The 18968-nt window shown below is 34.4% G+C and overlaps 3 protein-coding genes across 4 annotated transcripts; all 3 read left to right on the top strand.

Annotated features, from left to right (window-relative positions):
- Positions 1-10: 10 nt before the first annotated feature.
- On the top strand, positions 11-3506 carry LOC141687063 (U2 small nuclear ribonucleoprotein B''). 2 transcript variants are annotated; one of them, XM_074492207.1, is made up of 5 exons: positions 11-192; positions 643-815; positions 1638-1731; positions 2597-2670; positions 2981-3506. In XM_074492207.1, the coding sequence occupies exons 1-5, from the start codon at positions 120-122 to the stop codon at positions 3257-3259; spliced, it is 693 nt and encodes a 230-aa protein (XP_074348308.1). In that variant the 5' UTR covers positions 11-119; the 3' UTR covers positions 3260-3506. The 2 variants fall into 2 exon arrangements, with proteins under 2 accessions (XP_074348308.1, XP_074348309.1); XM_074492208.1 differs by having other exon boundaries at positions 39-192; positions 678-815.
- A 3870-nt stretch (positions 3507-7376) lies between these two features.
- LOC141683485 (WRKY transcription factor WRKY24-like) lies at positions 7377-10880 on the top strand. The gene is made up of 5 exons (XM_074488223.1): positions 7377-7873; positions 8510-8707; positions 8828-9444; positions 9539-9700; positions 10243-10880. Exons 1-5 carry the CDS (start codon positions 7562-7564, stop codon positions 10688-10690), a joined length of 1737 nt encoding a protein of 578 aa, XP_074344324.1. The 5' UTR covers positions 7377-7561; the 3' UTR covers positions 10691-10880.
- A 969-nt stretch (positions 10881-11849) lies between these two features.
- On the top strand, positions 11850-18920 carry LOC141683714 (protein ABC transporter 1, mitochondrial-like). The gene is made up of 8 exons (XM_074488466.1): positions 11850-12481; positions 13071-13296; positions 13686-13838; positions 13991-14149; positions 14703-14862; positions 15618-15727; positions 17542-17658; positions 18071-18920. The coding sequence occupies exons 1-8, from the start codon at positions 11952-11954 to the stop codon at positions 18464-18466; spliced, it is 1851 nt and encodes a 616-aa protein (XP_074344567.1). The 5' UTR covers positions 11850-11951; the 3' UTR covers positions 18467-18920.
- Positions 18921-18968: the final 48 nt, after the last annotated feature.

The following is an 18968-nucleotide window of genomic DNA, read 5'->3' as shown; positions in this document are numbered from 1 at the left end:
GACATGAAACAAATATAAATTAGGGCTCCTAAAGTTCATCAATCGTCTGCTGCGATTCACCTCTTTCTTCTTCCTCTTTGAAGCACACTGATTCACTTGCTCTATTAGCATTAGCAGCTATGCTTACAGGAGACATTCCCCCTAATCAAACTATTTACATCAAAAACCTCAACGAGAAAGTCAAAAAAGAAGGTGCCCCTCTCTCTCTCTCTCTCTCTCTCTCGCTCTCTCCCCCTCTCTCTCTCTCTCCCTCTCTCTCTCGCTCTCTCTCTCTGTCTCTCTCCCCCCCTCCCTCTCTCGCTCTCTCTCTCTCCCCCTCTCTCTCCCAATCCATCCCTCTCTCTCCCAATCCATCCCTCTCCCCCCCTTCATCTCTCTCTCTCTCTCTCTCCCCTACCCCTCTCTCTCTCTCTCTTCCTGGGTTTTAAAATTTTACGTTGAATCTCTAATTTGTCTTTAATAGATAATGCTATTGATTAGTTGTATCTCTATGTTTATATGTGTGTGTAAAAGCTAATAATGTTATTGATTAGTTTGTAATTGCTACTTGTTTAAAGTTTATAATTGCGTAAATAGAGGAAGTAGAGTTGGATTATATAATTAAGTTGAGCAAATTTCACAGTTATTTTACTGGTTTCACAGAGCTGAAGAGATCTCTGTATGCCTTGTTCTCGCAGTATGGGAGGATTCTGGACATTGTTGCTTTGAAGACGCCGAAGCTCAGAGGACAGGCTTGGCTTGTTTTTAGTGAAGTTACTGCTGCTAGTAATGCTGTTCGACAGATGCAGAATTTTCCTTTTTACGACAAGCCTATGGTGAGTTTTAGTGACTTGTGAGTTGCGAGTATTATTAAGTTTGACGGTAATTGACTTAATTATCGTGTTTATTGCGAGTATATGATGTAGTTCTTGGTAATATTATACTTAGCAAGTTTAGTAATAACGTGTTTTATATATGTGTGATAAGGGATCATAATGTGCATATATTAGTCCTCGTGTCTCGTGTCGGTATTCCTCGCAACTTCCGTATTTGTTCTTAGAACTTTATGACTGGTTCTAGAAAATTGTCATGGTTTAGATTAAGAAACATAAACATCAGTATTCAAAGTGGTACAATCTGTTATTACTTGCAACAATAACTTGTGCCTTGTTGGTTGGATTTGAATGGTGGTGACATAAAAGTAATGGTATATGGTCGATGGGTGTGAAGTAATATAATTAAGTTTTTTATTGGTACAAGTAGGAATGGTTGTTTATCCAATCTAGAACGAAAATTGATGTGAATGAGTGAACGAATGTACACAAAAATATTATTAATTCAATTTTTGTCTGATCCTGTTTTATCTCATCCAATTGATTGTTACATTAGTCTTAGTGGTTAAGCTTGTATGATCAGGCATGTTCCTCCCTTTTTCTACTATTAACGACAGTGCACCAAATTTGAATGTATCTTGCATTTTGAGATACGGAGGCTCTGCTTTCTGGATCTTATAATGTTATGTTAACTATCAGTTACGGTCTATATAGATTTTATTTATATTTATGCTTTATGAGAAATTTAAATGTCTTGCTAGCACACGGAGGATGTTTTTATATATATAATGCAATGTTCTAATATGACCATGTTTCAATATATAGCGTTTGCAATATGCAAAATCAAAATCGGATTGTGTTGCTAAAGCAGATGGTAGTTTTGTACCTAAAGATGCGAAAAAGAAACAAGAGGAAAAAGGTCAGTTAAATTGCTTGATTTTTATGATAGATGCATCTCTTCCGTTCTTGTGTAATTTTTACAATGTTTTCTTTTTTTTTTAATCTGGTTCTGTGCGCGAGGTTCACATGTTTCATTGTAATTATATGTTTATGTAAGTTGAATATGTAGTCGGGATAGATTTATATACATGTTCATTCTTTGAACTGGTGTGTGATATAGCAGTCAGCAGTGACAGTAGAATTAATTCAGGATGTATACATATTCTTCGTCAACATGTTACCAGTGATCGCCCTCTGTTCTGGCAAATGACTAAGTGGATAGAGTAAATTAGGGTGAATTTTGAATGCCTGGAGGTCTGCTGGAAAATGATTTGAATCATGGTCATCTTACCAAAATGTTATTGCTCTTCATACTTAGAGAGGAACCCGCCCATGAATATTAAACAAACACCTTTATAACCATCCAATGACTTTAGCCATCACGTGTACTTAAAGATAATATTGCTGACAAAACATACAAGCTTGGGTTGGTCATGTTGTCAAATGCTTTTACTGTATTTAAGTGAAATTTATTCTTGAAATTCTGAGTGAGCCCAAAAGATATCGAGCAAGTCTTGCATTGTACAATAAGGTTAGGTGATTGAAATGTTCCTTGCAAAATATTGCATGCATATTTGGCGGCTTCACCTAGTGAAATTTGCAGATCTTTTATTCATATCTATGTTGTATTAATATTGCACCAATTAACAGTGTTTAAATTACAACAATTTATTTCTGATTTAAAGACATAAAGATGGGATGTTTTAACTCTCAAGAACACTTGTTACAAATTATTAAATATATTTGTTAAATGTTAATATTGGTTGCTGTAAATGTATAAACAGCTGAAAAGAAGAAACAAGAGTCACAACCTGTTGGCACTAATGGAGTGAGAGCTGAGACCAACGGTGGCCCTACGGTACGTGTATTCTTTAACTAAAATCTAATCTGTCATTTCCCATCCTATCCCGGGCAACTTCTTAATTAGCTGGGGCCTTCTGTACTAGGCTTGTCTAAATTACTGGAAATTGTTGCTTTGTGCACGAATAAAACTTGTGACAAAGGATTAAATTCCAATTAAATAATATGGTTATGAATAGTCAACTTCAATGGTTATATGCTATAATTTTCTGTACTTGCTCAGGTTTTTGGCAACATTAGTTAATAATCATATATATTTTAAATCAGCCGGAATAACTTTAATTTAACTGTCAAATTTGTTAACGTAGGGCTCCCGCCAAGGTAGGCCTAGTGCACAAGAAGCAGCTGTCCCTCCAAACAATATACTATTCATACAGAATCTGCCACACGAGACAACAGATGACATGCTGCAAGTTCTCTTCAAACAGTACCCTGGTTTTAGGGAGGTCCGGATGATTGATGCCAAGCCAGGCATTGCTTTTGTAGAGTTTGAAGATGATAACCAGTCCTTGGTGGCCATGGAGGCGCTTCAAGGCTTTAAAATCACCCCGCAGAATCCCATGGGTATTAGTTATGCTAAGAAGTAAACTCTCCTGCTCTTTAACCTTTCATTTTCCCAGCTGGTTGGCAAGCGCCAAATGTAAACTTTGGAGAGTTCTATTACTGTAATCTTGTAGGTCTTTTGTAGCTGTAATTGCGGATGTCTCTATGATTAGTCTGGATAATGCAAGCATGGAATTGACTCACCAGAATTGTTCAATTCAGTGAGCAAGTTTATTGAAATTCTATCAATGTAGAATTTGAATGCGTATGTTTTAAAACTATATTTTTATCTACTTGGATCTTATTTTGTGGAAATTATTATTGATATTAATTTAATGATCTGAACTGCACAATAGTTTATCCCCCTAGTAATTTGGTTGATTGAGACACTGATGTGTGATGATTGATGCTAGGTGATTATATAAGATACTCTCTCCGTCACATTATACGTTTACTATTTTGATTTTTGACACTATAAGCGATTCACTATTAATTTACGTTTAATCTATAAGATTAAATATAGTATAAGTGATCTTGTTGAATTTGTATTTATGAGTATTTTATATAATTAAGTTTTTATATTTAATATTAATACAAAATTAAAGATATTAATAATTAAAAGTGTGTATTAACAAACGTGTCCAACACAAATAAGAAACGTTTTGAGGGAAAGAGATTATATAGGAGTAACATATCTGTCTCTGAATGAATTGTTGTATATTTGCACCGGCAAAAAGGTGTAGAACAGCAATAGTTGAGTCTTTGCTGCTTGCACCACATCAAAAAGGTGTCCTAGGTTTTCAAAACAAGCAAGACTGAAATCTGAATACATAATTCATAGTCAGTTGTAAGTATACAAATAGAAGTATATAATTGTCAAGGAAATGACATATAGGATGACTACTGACGAGGTTGTATTTTATCCTACAACAAAAAAAGTCAATGAATCCAGGCTGGTCCTTCATGTTAACGCGTCTCCAATCTTTTCTTGCTTTTTGGCATCTTTCTCTTCTTCTAGAATTTGCTTGTGTCATCCCCCATGTCATACGTTAATTTTTGTAAATTGTTGTCTAATTGTTCTATCCATATGAATGCAATTCTAAGCCACATTTCTTAAAAAGGAAATTATTTTGACGTATGAATAATTTACAGGTAGGAGCAATGTCTATAACATGACAGTATTGCTAGATGGATGCAATTTGTATCAAGTAGGGGCTTAATTTTATTAGGAACTACATTGTTTGTTGGGTTAGTGTTCTTGCTTAATCGCAATACTATTATTTATAAGTACCCAAACTATGAAGAATATGACATGTGGGACATAAACAGTTAAACACCACACGTGGCCCACTGTGTTATTTGTGGATAAATAAAACACTCTACCACTCTAGTTATGCATTAAAATAAACCGAGGGGGCAAACATCAAACTCATAGTCACAAACACACAAAATTTGTTTATACTATAAATAAATATGAGAATAGTAGTAGTATCTTAGTTGAGTCACATAGCCGGATTCGTCAAGTAAATTATTACCCTTCGGATGGTGTCCCAGGCAAAGCCACCTTATTTTCGGATTTCCTGTGTTTGTTCATATGCACATAATAAAAAATTATGTATCAAATTTTGATTGGTCTTTCAATCATAAATATTGATGAATTATTGTATTTATACTAAATTCATCAATAAAAATACTTCAAAATTAGTAGTTAATATGTATCTTGAAAAAATCATTTCATTTTTCTCGTGTAAATGCAGCAAACCAGAGTTTATGGGCGGACACTCCAACCAACAAAAGATATATGCGGTGGTTGAGTTTTTGGCTACTCTCGAAGAGTTTAAAAATGTGTGAGTTTGCTCAGAAAAAAATTAATTTTTGATGTGGGAGTTCACTTGGAAAAAAAAGAGCTTCAAATACTACTCACTCTAATTTTATACGAAGGCACGAGAAAGTATCCGACACGTATTTTAAGGTGCATATAAAATATAATTCTGTAATTTTTTTTTAATTTTAGCTTTCTGAATAAAAATTAAAATATTCAACTTTTATTCAGAAAAAAGAAAATTGTAAAAATAAGTTACATAACTGTTATGCACCTTAAAATGCGTGCCGAACACTTCCCTAGAAATGTAAACAATTGGAAGGAACTGAGGGAGTACTATATTATAGTGAGTGTATATATGAGTTCCCGTATATTTATTTCAAAAATGTTAAATGATACGAATATCGTTAGAAAGATTATAATATAATTTTAATATATTATATTAGGTAAATTATTCTTAAATAACGTCATTGTAATACATTAGTCACAATATTTCATTCCGGACTATCGAATGATAATTGAGTATTACTCATGGTTGTAAAAATCGGTAATCGGTACTAATCGGTTTAGGTACCGATTAGGGATTAATCGGTAAATTGGGGATTAATCGGAGGGATTAATCGGAACAAAAATCGGATATATTTAAATATTTTAATAATATTTAATATATTTACCTTATTTATGATGAAATATATAATTCAAAATTAATTTATAAATATTAATCGGATTTTAAAAAATAGATCGACCAAATATTTTTTAAGGATTAATCGGGGATTAATCAGGGATTTTTTTAAAAATCGGGAATTTTTTTAAAAATCGGGAATTTTTAGAATACCGGTATTACTACGATAAACAATAAAGTATTACGATAGACAGCCGTATAACGAAACGATATCTTAATAGACCCCGTAATACGTTAATAGACCCGAGCCTAACTTTAAAATCCTAAACCCTAGACATTGACTTAGCTAGTTAATCCCTTACGTAAGACCTACGCCACACATATTTAATTAACTCTTTAATTTCCGTGAACTACGAACTTGATAACTCCATGCGAATGTTAGGTTGGATTCAGAACTTTTTACAAGAAACATCGAGATTAAAAATTCAACTTTACTACTACTACTATTGTTTTATTGGTTTGTTTAGTGTGTCTATGACGTAGATTTTTGAACATATAGGATCCATTATTATTAATAAACTCTCCACCAATATTTTGTACACATCTTATCAACCACTAACTCTTAGCATGGATCACGAGTACATACCAGAAAAATTCTTATTTTATAGATTTAGCTTTGTTCATGCTAACAAAGTTCTACTTCCTTTTTTTAATTAAACAAATATTAAATTGTTCATTTCACATTTCCAAAAAGTAGGATCACAAATTTATAATGGTGATCAATTAAACAAAATTTTGTCATTTCCTTTAAGGTTTGACCTGAATTTTTTTATTAATACTTTCGGTTGTTCTAACATAATTAAAGATAATATTTTTGTCAGTGTTAAAGATATTATTTTTAATTAATTACCACCAATTGGATAGATCCATGCTTAGCAAAACCCAAAAGGCAAGTTTATTAAAAAGATCTTAAATGTTTAGTTAATCAAGTCCTAATCCAACTCAAACTACATTCAAATTTCCCCTCTCCCCTCTAATCTTCATCTATTTATTTAAACATTAATCACTCCGTCTCATTAGGATGTATATGTTTGATTTTAATACCGAGATTAAGAAAAATTAAACGTTATAAAAATAAGTAAGAAAAGTGATTAAAGTGATGAGTTTAATCAATATTTAATTTACAAAATTAGTGTAGTAAAAAAAAGTAGCGGACGTAGATAATTTTTGTATATTATAATTTTTTTTATCATTTTTGATAAGTTTTGATATATATAAAATTGAATGAAATATAAAAATGAATAGAAAAGAGATAGTAGTAATTAACTATCATTGTAAACAACTCTTAATTTTTCATCTTATCAAAAATTAAACCACAATCCTCGACATGTAAACTAACACATCCTATAAACTTGCATCTCAGATTTTAAGGTCCCCAATTAACTAAACAAACTCAATTTCATAAACCAAAACTGAAATTAGTGTTGTCTAATCCCAAGCCAAAAAGTAAAAAATCTCCATTAGATATGAACATAGTACAATTGTACCACCACCCCCTTGCACAAGTAGCCGCCATCACAATCTCAGTCAAACCCACGAGGTTTGACCAAAAATTTAACAACCAAGCAAACAAAAACATTAATTAGTGGGTAGCATATATTTTTTCCACAGTCAAATATCTCCTCACCTTCCCAGAAAAACATCTCTCTCTCCCTCTCTCCATAAAATATACACAAAATTCCTAGAGAGAGAATCTCTCTATCTCTGTCTCTTTCTCTCTCCCCCTCTCTCTCAACTCAAGACGTGTTCCCTAAGTCTTTCATTTCCACAATCTATCTAAACTACACTTCACATTAAACTAACAAACCTATACATACACACCCTCGTATATCTATATTTTTGATGACTTCTTCTAGCAGTTTAGACACTAGTGCAAACTCATACAACCCAACATCAAATAAACAATTCTCTTTCATGTCATCATCTTTCTCTGATCTTTTGAACTCCGGTACCGGAGATGTGAACAACAAATATGGTCTTGGTGATCGAATAGCTCAAAGAACAGGCTCTGGTGTGCCTAAATTTAAGTCTCTTCCGCCACCTTCTTTGCCTATTTCTCCTCCTTTTGTTTCACCTTCTTCTTATTTCTCTATTCCTCCTGGTTTATCCCCTGCTGAGCTCTTGGACTCTCCTGTTCTCTTGTCTTCAAACAACGTATGTATTGTACACATAAACACACACACACCCACCAAAATATGTGTTTTTTTCATTTCTTGTTATTAAAGATTGAATCTTTTTGCTTTTTTAGGATTCAAGTGTAAAATTTAAAGCCAACCCTTTTGTTTTTTTGCTGTTTGGATAGTGGGTTTTGATGATTCTTGAATTTAATTTTCAACCACACACTAGTATGTGTTTTTATAATTTCTTTTGAAGAAAGATTGAATCTTTTTTCTTTTTTAGAATTCAAATATGAAATTCAATGCATACCCTTTTGTTTTTGTGCTGTTTGATAGTGGGTTTGATGATTCTTGAATTTTATCTTGTTTGTTTTTGCTAAATATGTGTTTTCTCATTTTTTGTTGGTAAAGGTTCAATCTTTTTCATTTTTAGAAACCAAGTGTGAAATTTAATGCCAACCCTTTTTGTGTATGTGCTTGGATTCAATGATTTGAATTACCCCCCTCTGTTTTTATCATCTTTTGTAATTAAATAATTATTTTTGAGGAGACTGGGATTCAATGATATCTTAATGCATATGTGATGTTTGTTTTAATCGGTGTTGTTTGTTTGGGATTTTATATATAAAGGTGTCTGACTTTTTATGTTTATGTTTGATATGTGTGTATACAGATTCTGCCATCTCCTACTACAGGGAGTTTTCCTTATCAGGCTTTTAATTGGAAGAAAGACAATAATAGTAACAACCAGCAAGAAGATGTCAAACAAGAACAAAATCATTACTCAGATTTTTCTTTCCAGACACAAACAAGGCCTCCTACATCTTCATCTAAAACAATATATCCATCTCAAACCACTACTATGACTACTGTATGTTTAGAATTTAGATTTATTTGAGTCTAAGTTTACATATTTTAATTTTCGCAATCATATATTATTTATGTGAAATGCATTTTTTTTTTATTTTAATTATATGATGATAAAATTCAGGAAAGACAGCCATGGGGTTATCAAGGATCTGCCAAGAATAATGTGAATTCTATGGTAAAATCGGAATTTCAACAACCTTTACAGAGTTTTTCTCCTGAGATTGCAACTATTCAAAGTAATCCTCAGAGTGGATACCAGCAAGATATTAATCAGTATAATCAACCGACGCAATCAGTGAGGGAGCAGAAAAGATCAGAGGATGGGTATAATTGGAGGAAGTATGGGCAGAAACAAGTGAAAGGGAGCGAAAATCCGCGGAGTTACTACAAGTGTACGTACCCCAGTTGTCCAATGAAGAAGAAAGTTGAGAGGTCAATAGAAGGCCAAATAACTGAGATTGTTTACAAGGGTAGTCATACTCATCCTAAACCTCAGTCAACTAGGAGATCATCATCCGTGGCATCAGCTTCTTCTCAAGCAATCCAAGTTTTTAATCCTCAATCAAATGAAATTCCTGATCATTCTTATGGTTCACATGGAACTGGGCAAATGGATTCAGCTGCTACACCGGAGAATTCGTCGATATCAGTTGGGGATGATGATTTTGAGCAGACCTCTCAGAAGAGTAAATCAGGGGGTGATGACTTCCATGAAGATGAACCTGATTCCAAAAGATGGTTAGTTTTCTTGTGAATTTCATTGAATTGGTTGTTCACTTGTGAGTTTGGTATAGGAGACATAATGCTTTATACTATTTTATTTATGCTGCAGGAGAGGAGATGGTGAAAATGAAATCTTATCAGCACCTGGTAATAGGACTGTTAGAGAGCCAAGAGTTGTGGTTCAAACAACAAGCGATATAGATATTCTTGATGATGGTTATAGATGGAGAAAGTATGGTCAAAAAGTTGTGAAGGGAAATCCTAATCCAAGGTAAAAGCTTAGACCTTTATCACTTTTAGCTACTATATTCTTATAGTTCTCCTAATCTGGCAGAAAGGTGTAGTGCTTTTGTTAAAGTGTCTACTTTGCCATGAACTGCTTGTATTACATAAATATATAATATCTTATTAGGAATATAACTATACTTGAAAATTACTTTTATCTTTTCAAATTGTGTCTGTTGTTGTGGCTTCTACATTATTCTTGTCTTGTTATAGTTTCTTTTAACAGAAATTGTTTCAAAATTGTACTACCATGAGTGGAAGAAAATACATTTGCTTAATGTTGAGTTTGGACGGTCACTTTATTTTTGCAAATTAATTTCATTTTTTCAGATCATGTGTTCTCTTATATTAAAATTGTTGATGCGTATAGTCTTGCAGTTGTATGCCTTAACTGTGTCCCGTCTTTTCAATACGTTTCTGCTTTTTTTTGGGTCACGCGATGTCTGAACTCTGCATTTGTTTACTGTACATGATACTGTCTGAGATTTCTGAAGATGTGAGTTTTTCATTTTAATGCATTATGTGCAGGAGCTACTACAAATGCACTAATCCGGGATGTCCTGTGAGGAAGCATGTTGAGCGAGCAGCTCATGATCTGAGGGCCGTAATAACAACCTATGAAGGGAAACACAATCACGACGTTCCCGCAGCTCGTGGCAGTGGCAACCACTCTCTCAATAGGCCTATGCCTACCAATGCTGCAAACAATGCTCCCATGGCTATTAGGCCTTCAGCAATTTCACATCCGTCAAACAACACATCAATCAATCCAATTAGCAGTTTAAGGCAACCATCATCCAAAAGCCAGGCACCCTTCACTCTAGAGATGCTGCAGAGTCCTGGAAGTTTCGGATTCTCGGGATTCGGAAACTCCATGGTCCCTTACATGAATCAGACACAACAGCAAAACAATGATTTCTCCAGAACCAAGGAAGAACCTAGAGATGACACGTTCCTGGACTCGTTGCTTTGCTAAATGCTTTGGGCAACTCATGGTCTTAAAGATCAAAATTTCATTGGGAAAAATAGTAATAAGAAAATGAGGTCAACTTCATTTGGTTATTGGTAATATGGTGTGCTTGTTTTGGATATATCTGTGTATATCTTTTTGCAGGAATTTATTTGTATATTTACAGATTAATAATATGTTGTAGAGTTTGCTGGTTTTTTGCCCCTGTTGGCCTATTCTTGCGAGTTCTATTGTTAGTATAGGGACAGGGATAAACCTTATTGTTGCAACTTTAACAGGCAGATATTCAATTTATTTTTTCATTCTTGTAATGATAATGATCTTTGTTAACATAATTTCTTTAATGATTGGGTGATTGTGGATTTTTTTGTATGTAATAAACTTAAATTTAAAATAATTTTCTACACTGCTTTTGTCATTGTCACAAATATCATAGAAGTTTGCTGATTTAACCTTTATTTGCCGCTTTTGTCACCAATATCATATAAGTTGTTTGATTTACATGCAATGAAAACAAATATCTAATTTGATTGATTTTGACAAAATAAATCACTGTGAAGACAAGTATATTCAATCTTGAAAGGAAGGAGATGAAAGATAACGAGAATAACTATCTAGTTTGATATTTTCAAGTCTTCGAGCATGATTTTAAAATTTTCCGATTTTATCAATTAATCTCGGATTAATACTCTATAAGACACATAATCGATTTTTGAAATCAGATTAAATTCTGTGTACTTTTTTTAAAAAATCAGATTAAATTCCGTGAACTTTTTTTCTTAATCGGTATATTACAAATAAATAATTATATATATAATAGAATTTCAATTAAATTAAAATAATTAAAAATCATATAAATGACAAATGCATATTAACTTATAATTATAAATAAATAAGGATATTAAAATTAAATCCAATTTAAAATATTAAAATATAGCTGATTTTTACTTTCACTAATCATCCCTATTCATCTCCAATTAATCCTAAATCAATATTTTAACCGATTATTTTTGATTATCGATTTTTACAATATTGGTCGGGCAGGATAATAAGGGTTATAGTAGTTTCTATTTCTATTAAAATTTTCAACAAGTTACCATTCTTTTCTTTTCTTGTAAGAAATACCAAAGCTCAACGTAGCTGCTCCTTGCTTTTCGGAATAAATTTTTTAGTTTGACAATTCACACTATTTATTTTCTTAAAATCTCGATCAATTTATTTACTCGTTATATTTTACAATCTTTTTTTCGCTTTTTCAAATATTTCAATGACGTTGAAAGAACTAGACAAACTATTCACCGGAATATCTCTGGTCTGCAAAGAGATCGCTGCCAGGCACGGCGGCGTTAGAGGCGGCGCCGCCGATTTCCAAACCCTAGTTAAAACCGCCGTCCTCTCCGCCACCGATTTAACCGGTCTAACTAAAGGCAATCTCGTTCGATTCTCCCCTAAATCATCTCTTTCTCTTTCTAATTCTACTTCAAAAGATAGCGTCGTCGTTTTCGCCGATAATATCGCCGCCGCATCGCCGCCGGTGTCAAATTCCGGCGTGATTAATATAGAATCGAGTTGTACAAGTAGTGGTGGTGGTGGTGTTGCTGATCAATTAGGCGGAGAGGTTGATTCTTCGAAATCGATTGCTGACGTGGCGGAAGTAGTAGTAGAAGCTAAGGCAGTTGATTGTTTGAATGCGGTTGGTGATGTGGCAGTTAGAGAAGATAAGCCGGTTGTTCTAGTGAAGAAGAGGAAGTTGAGGGAACGGAAAGTTCCGGCCACTTCGTTTTCGAGAGCCCTAGGGTGAGTCAGTTTGTCTCGGTTCATTTTATTTTTCAATGCTCGTAAGCTCATTGATTTCGTGTATGAATTATTCGATTGGATCATACTCTAGTGATAATAGTTTTACAGCCATCCTATCTATGTTAATGTCTCTTTTTATATGTGTGATCATATTATTGTCTTAAGTTACGGATATTGAAGGTTGTTTTGATTAAAAGGAACGGAATGAAAATTTGTTGGCGGAATATTAATGTGAAAGGACAGATGTAATAGGGAAGAATGGAAAATACATGAGTGAGAGTGTTAGGAATAGAGTATTTTCTACCGTTAGTTGCGAGATTATGTTCTACAATAATGTAATGGAGTGGAGAATGAATTTGATGAATATTTAGCTGTGAAGCGGTACAAATTTACTCCGTGATGACATTAATTTATGTATTTAGTGAAATTCTAAATGATAGAGGTGAACAAATGTGGAAAAGTCCTGTATATTATCCTATTAGAGAAGTTATGGTTGTAATATCTATTGGATGATAATATTAGTTGGGGTATTATTGTTAAATATGTTGCTTTGTTCTTATAGTTTTTTCCTTCTAATAATGTGGTAAAGGTTTGCTGGTTTGGGTGCTGGACTAGCATGGGGAACGCTTCAGGAATCTACTAGAAGACTCGTTTATGGTACGCCTATCTCGAAAGATCAGAAATCTGCAGTTTCTCCATTTTTGTCAGATAAAAATGCAGAACGTTTGGCCCTTGCATTATGCAGAATGCGTGGAGCGGCACTCAAGTTGGGCCAGATGTTGAGTATTCAAGATGAATCTCTTGTACCTGCCCCGGTATGCTAGTTTTAACTGTATATGATTAAAAAATACGAATTTTGTAGTTACGATAATAGTGTTAAACACTAATAATATCCATGTCTTGAACATTTACAGTAGCCTAATAACTGTACTTGTTTTTTATTGGTAATGCTTAAGGGTTGTATAAAGTCACTTTAGCTTTGTTTGAATTGTGTAACAATATTTCTGCTGATGCGATGTAGACCAGCCATTATCCTCCTTATGCAGTATTAGGACTAGAGTTTGTTATAAAGTTAAGATTATTTAATGGGTCTAGTCTTTATACACTTTAAGATCAGGGATTTGATGTAGTCTTTCCTGAACACTGAATTATTCTTTTATGATTCTGTTCCGATGCGATCGTTCACATCTTGTGTGCCCTACAGATCCTGGCTGCCTTGGATATCGTTCGTCAAGGAGCAGATGTGATGCCTAGGAGCCAGCTCAATCAGGTGTTGGAAGCTGAATTAGGTCCTCAATGGTCATCAAAGTTAAAAAGCTTTGATTATGAACCGTTGGCTGCTGCAAGTATAGGACAGGTAATTGAGATTCTATTGTAACTCATCAAACAGTTTTATTTTGTCACTTAGATGTAGAAATCATAAGTTTATTCTGTCATATGTTTTCACTTTAAATTTGCTGCCAAGTAATATCTGTTTTGACTCCTGTTTTTAATTGTAACATCTTTAAGGTACATCCTGCAGTCACAAAGGATGGTTTGAATGTTGCCATGAAAATCCAGTATCCTGGTGTTGCGGACAGCATTGATAGTGACATTGATAATGTGAAATTGATTTTGGATTACACAAATCTGCTTCCAGAAAAAATGTATCTAGACAGAGCTATCATAGTAAGTGATGTGTATTGTGTACATTATAAATGGTTCTATCGATAAATTTGACTTATTGTGCCCCCTCCCCCCCTCACTAATTCTATGTCCTACCGTCAGTAATGCGCATTTAGAGCAAGCCTTCATTACATTCCTTGTGTCTTCTATATGATCTTCTCAATGGTAACTACAAGTTTAGTTGGTCTTATCTAGTATGCATTATAAGATGTGCTGATCAAATCTTGTTTCTTTTGGATTGCAATATGATCTCAAATGGTCAACCGTCTTATGATTTGAAGTGGGTTCAGCTCAAGGTGGCCTACGTTCACAAATTTCTATTAATTTTTTTAGGGAAAACCGGAAAAGCATGATTACATCTTCGAAACTAATTTAGTTTACCCTGATTTAATAGTTTATGTTTGCACCATAATTAATTTTAAACTTGTGAGTTTAGAAGATCGTAAGTTTGTTGCTCGAAATTTCCCAACTTTTCTAGAAAGAATAAATTTATTTCACGTATATTTGTTACATTACCGCCTCTTCAAAGTATCATACTGCTAAAAGAACTTTGCAGGTGGCAAAAGAAGAATTAGCTCGTGAATGTGACTATGAATTGGAAGCAAAGAACCAGAAAAGGTTTCGTGAATTGTTGTCTAACACAGAAGGCTTTTATGTTCCCAAGGTGGTAGATGATATATTGAGCAAAAGGGTTTTAACTACAGAACTTGTTTCAGGTGATTGCTTATCACTTTCCCCTTCCATTTTTGTTATCATGTGGATTGTGTACCATAAAAATAGTTGTTCCAATAGTAGTGCCCCTTTGATTGTCTTACTATGTGCAAGCTAGATCTTGGCATTTTATCCAAATTGAAGACCACGAATATCGTGCATGACGATGGGAAGTACACGTTTTGGTTTCCTTTAGACTATCTAGTCTAATGTAAAATATAAATGCAATTTAATGATCTATTAATTTGATGTCTTTATTGCCCTTGGGCGCTCTTCCTTTCTCTTCTTTATTCCTTGCTTCCACTGTAATAAGATTTGTATAATGCAAGCATGGAAGCTTTTTCTTGCAGTAGAATAGTGTTAGATAGTAAATGCATGTTTACTTACTTCCTTTATGTTTTGAATGTCTTAACATTTTAGCCTGAATTGAAGTCTATTAAGATTTTAATTAGAAAAAAAACGTCTATTAAGAATTTATGTAATGCAAGCATGAAAGCTTTTTCTTGCGGTAAATAGTGTTAGCTAATAAAATGCATGGTTCTTACTTCCTTTAGTACTCTTTAATAATTTTAACTTTTAAGTTAGAATTGCGTATACAGACAAATAATATATTTATATCTTTTTTCGTATTAATAACTTTGAAGGTAAAATAAACAGGAAATCTCATTTCATTTCCCTTCAGTTCCATTGTCTTTAAGCTGTGAATTTCTGTGCAGTTTGTTTGTCATATTAAACAGAATAAACTTGGTCTTCTGTACAGGAATCACTATCGATAAGGTGGCATTACTGGATCAAGTGACTCGTAATTATGTCGGAAGAAAGTTGTTATATCTAACTCTGAGGGAGCTGTTTGTCTTTCGTTTTATGCAGGCATGTTCACTATTTTTTAAAGAACCTAATTCTCCCGTGCTCCCCTGTTGCTTAATTGTTTGCTGCGGTGTTATTTACCTATGTTATCCTGTCTTTTGTATCTTTCTGACACTTTCAGTAAACAATCAGATATCTGCAATATTATTAGAATAAATTTGTCTACATGATAGAACTTCACGACTGCGTGATGTATTTAGCTTCTTCATATCATTTGAAATTTAGCATTTGCATGTTAACCGTCATTATATGTTTTGCATTCCTATTAAATAAGTAAAATAGTGAAACTGAATCTAAGTTCACCTTGTCCACATTTTACCTTTCACTACATTTTATTGTATAAGTGTGACTATCCGGCGCACTTGGTAGTTTTACCCTTGTTTATATACCGAACAAAGTGCCCCAAATGCCTCTCGATGTGAGACCGTGCGGTTGAAAAATCCCCCATCTAAATTCTTGACATCCTCATCATGTTTGAACAAATAGACTATAGGCCCAGATTGTCCCTTTCGAGCCATTGTAGGATAATACTGAATAATGTCGTGTTCCCACCTCTGTGGGACCAAGCCTTCATGTCCCCACCTCCGAAAACTTGATACAACAAGTTTTTGAGAGTCGACACTGATACCATATGTGACAACCAGAGTCTTGAGTCTTTTTTGAAAGTCGGGTCTATCGGAATTCTAAATTCGAAACAAGTCCAAGTACACTTCCCAAATGCAACAACTTGGGTAGTACACAAGCTCACCAAAGGCCACCGAAAGATCATGATTAGTTGGTGCACTTGGTAGTGATATTCTTGGTTACATACTTATGTTCCGAACAAGTATTCCACTTGCCATGAGCCTTGACGTGGGACTGGTGTTTTAAAATTAAAATTTATACAATAGAGTGCTCTTCGCCTCTATCTAAGTAACCATGTGTACACTTGGGGGCTGAGTGAATGAGACCCTTTATTAAGACAGTACATCATGAGATTCCTATGTTGGACATCCAATGAGGATTTTTTAGCAATCTCCTCTTTAATACATCGGCCTTCTGGTCAATTACCGAAAGACTCCCCCTTTTTATGTAGCGGAACTCCTCCTTAACCCTCCTTTAAGGTCACTAAAACCTATGTTAGGATTTTAGACATTGACCTTCGGTCCATTACCAAGAGACTCCCCCTTTTTATTAAGATGCAGTTGCTAGTCATAAGCTTTATTAAGATAGTAATCCAATTTCCATTCAAGCAGCCTCTCTGGAACTACCTTCCAATAAGAAGGCGCAAACCAAGATCGGCATTATGAGATTCCTGTGTTGGACATCCAACGGGGGAATTTTGACAATCTCCTCTTTAATACATCGGCCTTCTGGTCAATTACCAAAACACTCCCCCTTTTTATATAGTGGAACTCCTCCTTAACCCTCCTTTAAGGTCACTAAAACCTCTGTTAGGATTTCAGACATTGACCTTCGGTCCATTACCAAGTGACTCCCCCTTTTTATGTGGAAAGTAGAAACAACTTTCTTGGAAAAAGTCGCTGGCCCAGTCAGCATTCATTCACAAAATCCTGTAGTAAAATTGAGACTGATAAATATCAGAATCTAATTTGCGTGTAGGCAGTGTTGTATGCTTCTGTTTTGTTCTCGAGAACCGGTTGTAGTACATTTTTTCCGTTACCTGTATCACAAGTAACCTGACATGCATTGTAGATCTATTTCTGCCATCTCTCCCATTTGTTTTTTAAAATGTCTTTATTTTATTGTCTTACTAAATTTTTGCTATTGTTTAGTACTTAAGTTCTGATATTGTCTTTTTGCTTAATCCAATGCAGACGGATCCTAATTGGGGTAATTTTTTATATGATGAGAATGCAAGAGTAATCAATCTCATTGATTTCGGTGCAGCTCGGGATTACCCAAAACATTTTGTGGATGATTATTTGAGGATGGTAAATCTACTTTTATTGCTTGTTAAGCTTTTCAAATCTTTGAAGTCCCCCTCCCCCCTCTATAATTTACGACATGCTAGTTTTTGGTGTATGAGGTTTTCGTGGCCAACAGGATCATAAATTAGCTTTTTCCTATGAAAGGCTTTGTTGATGATTTACGTCTCATTGCCTGTTTCTATTTTATTAGGTTTAAGAATTCATATTAAGGAGATACTAGAAACTAAAATTCTGCTATTATTTGCCCATACTTCTACTCTATTTTCATAAAATTTAAAGGATTAGTTATGTAGTTGTATGTTTGGTGCATAAGGTAGCAAACTAAGTAATGATTCTATGCTCTTGAGAAAACCCGGTACTCCTTTAAAGCCCTTTTCTTATAATCTGAAAATTTAAGTGCACATCGTCTGGGCAGGTTGTAGCGTGTGCGAATAATGACAGAGAATCTGCGATCGAGATGTCTCAGAGGCTCGGTTTTCTCACAGGAATGGAATCAGACATAATGTTAGAGGCACATGTTCAAGCTGGATTTGTTGTTGGATTGCCATTCTCAAAGCCTGGTGGGTATGATTTCCGCTCTACCAATATTACACAAAGCATCACAAACCTTGGGGCAACAATGCTGAAGCATAGGTTGACAGCCCCTCCTGATGAAGCTTACAGCCTCCATCGAAAACTTTCTGGTGCCTTCCTTGCCTGTATCAAGCTTGGAGCTGTTGTACCGTGCAGGGACGTGCTTCTTGAAGTGTATGAAGGTTACAATTTTGGTGAAGATAACAGTAAAATCTTGAATGGTAGCTCAGTTGAGTAATATATGTCACGTTCATATAGATCATTTTTCCAATTTGACACTGTTGCTTGGGTATTAGGTTCAAGCTGCAGGTCTTTCTGTTAGCTGCCATTAAGCTAGCATCTTGTGAAAATCCGGATATGGTGTAGTGAGTTGAGTTGTTTAGCTGTGGAGGATGCCATCTGGATGGTTTATAGTTGAGGCTGATAATGTCCAAAAGGCTGAAATTCGTTGTTGTGAATTCCGCCATCACATCGCATTTATTTCTTTGTAATAGTCGTTCAACCACATGAAATTGACTGCCAAGGATAGGAGCAAATGATATTTTTCTTGGATCTAAGAAAATCTGAGGAGGTCCTGATTCAATAAATGTTAACTTAATACAGGGATAAACATGTTGTCATTACTTCCATTAAATACTGAACTTACAAGTTCTGTATGAAAATTTTCTAACAATAGGATGATGTGATCTTTCTGTTTGGTGTAGATACTTACTGGATATCTATAATGAATGGTTTGGGTG

This window comes from Apium graveolens, chromosome 9 (assembly GCF_009905375.1).
Source record: "Apium graveolens cultivar Ventura chromosome 9, ASM990537v1, whole genome shotgun sequence".
Lineage (NCBI taxonomy): Eukaryota > Viridiplantae > Streptophyta > Magnoliopsida > Apiales > Apiaceae > Apium > Apium graveolens.
Note: the sequence above shows the minus strand (reverse complement) of the source record. Positions and strands in the feature narration are given on the sequence as shown.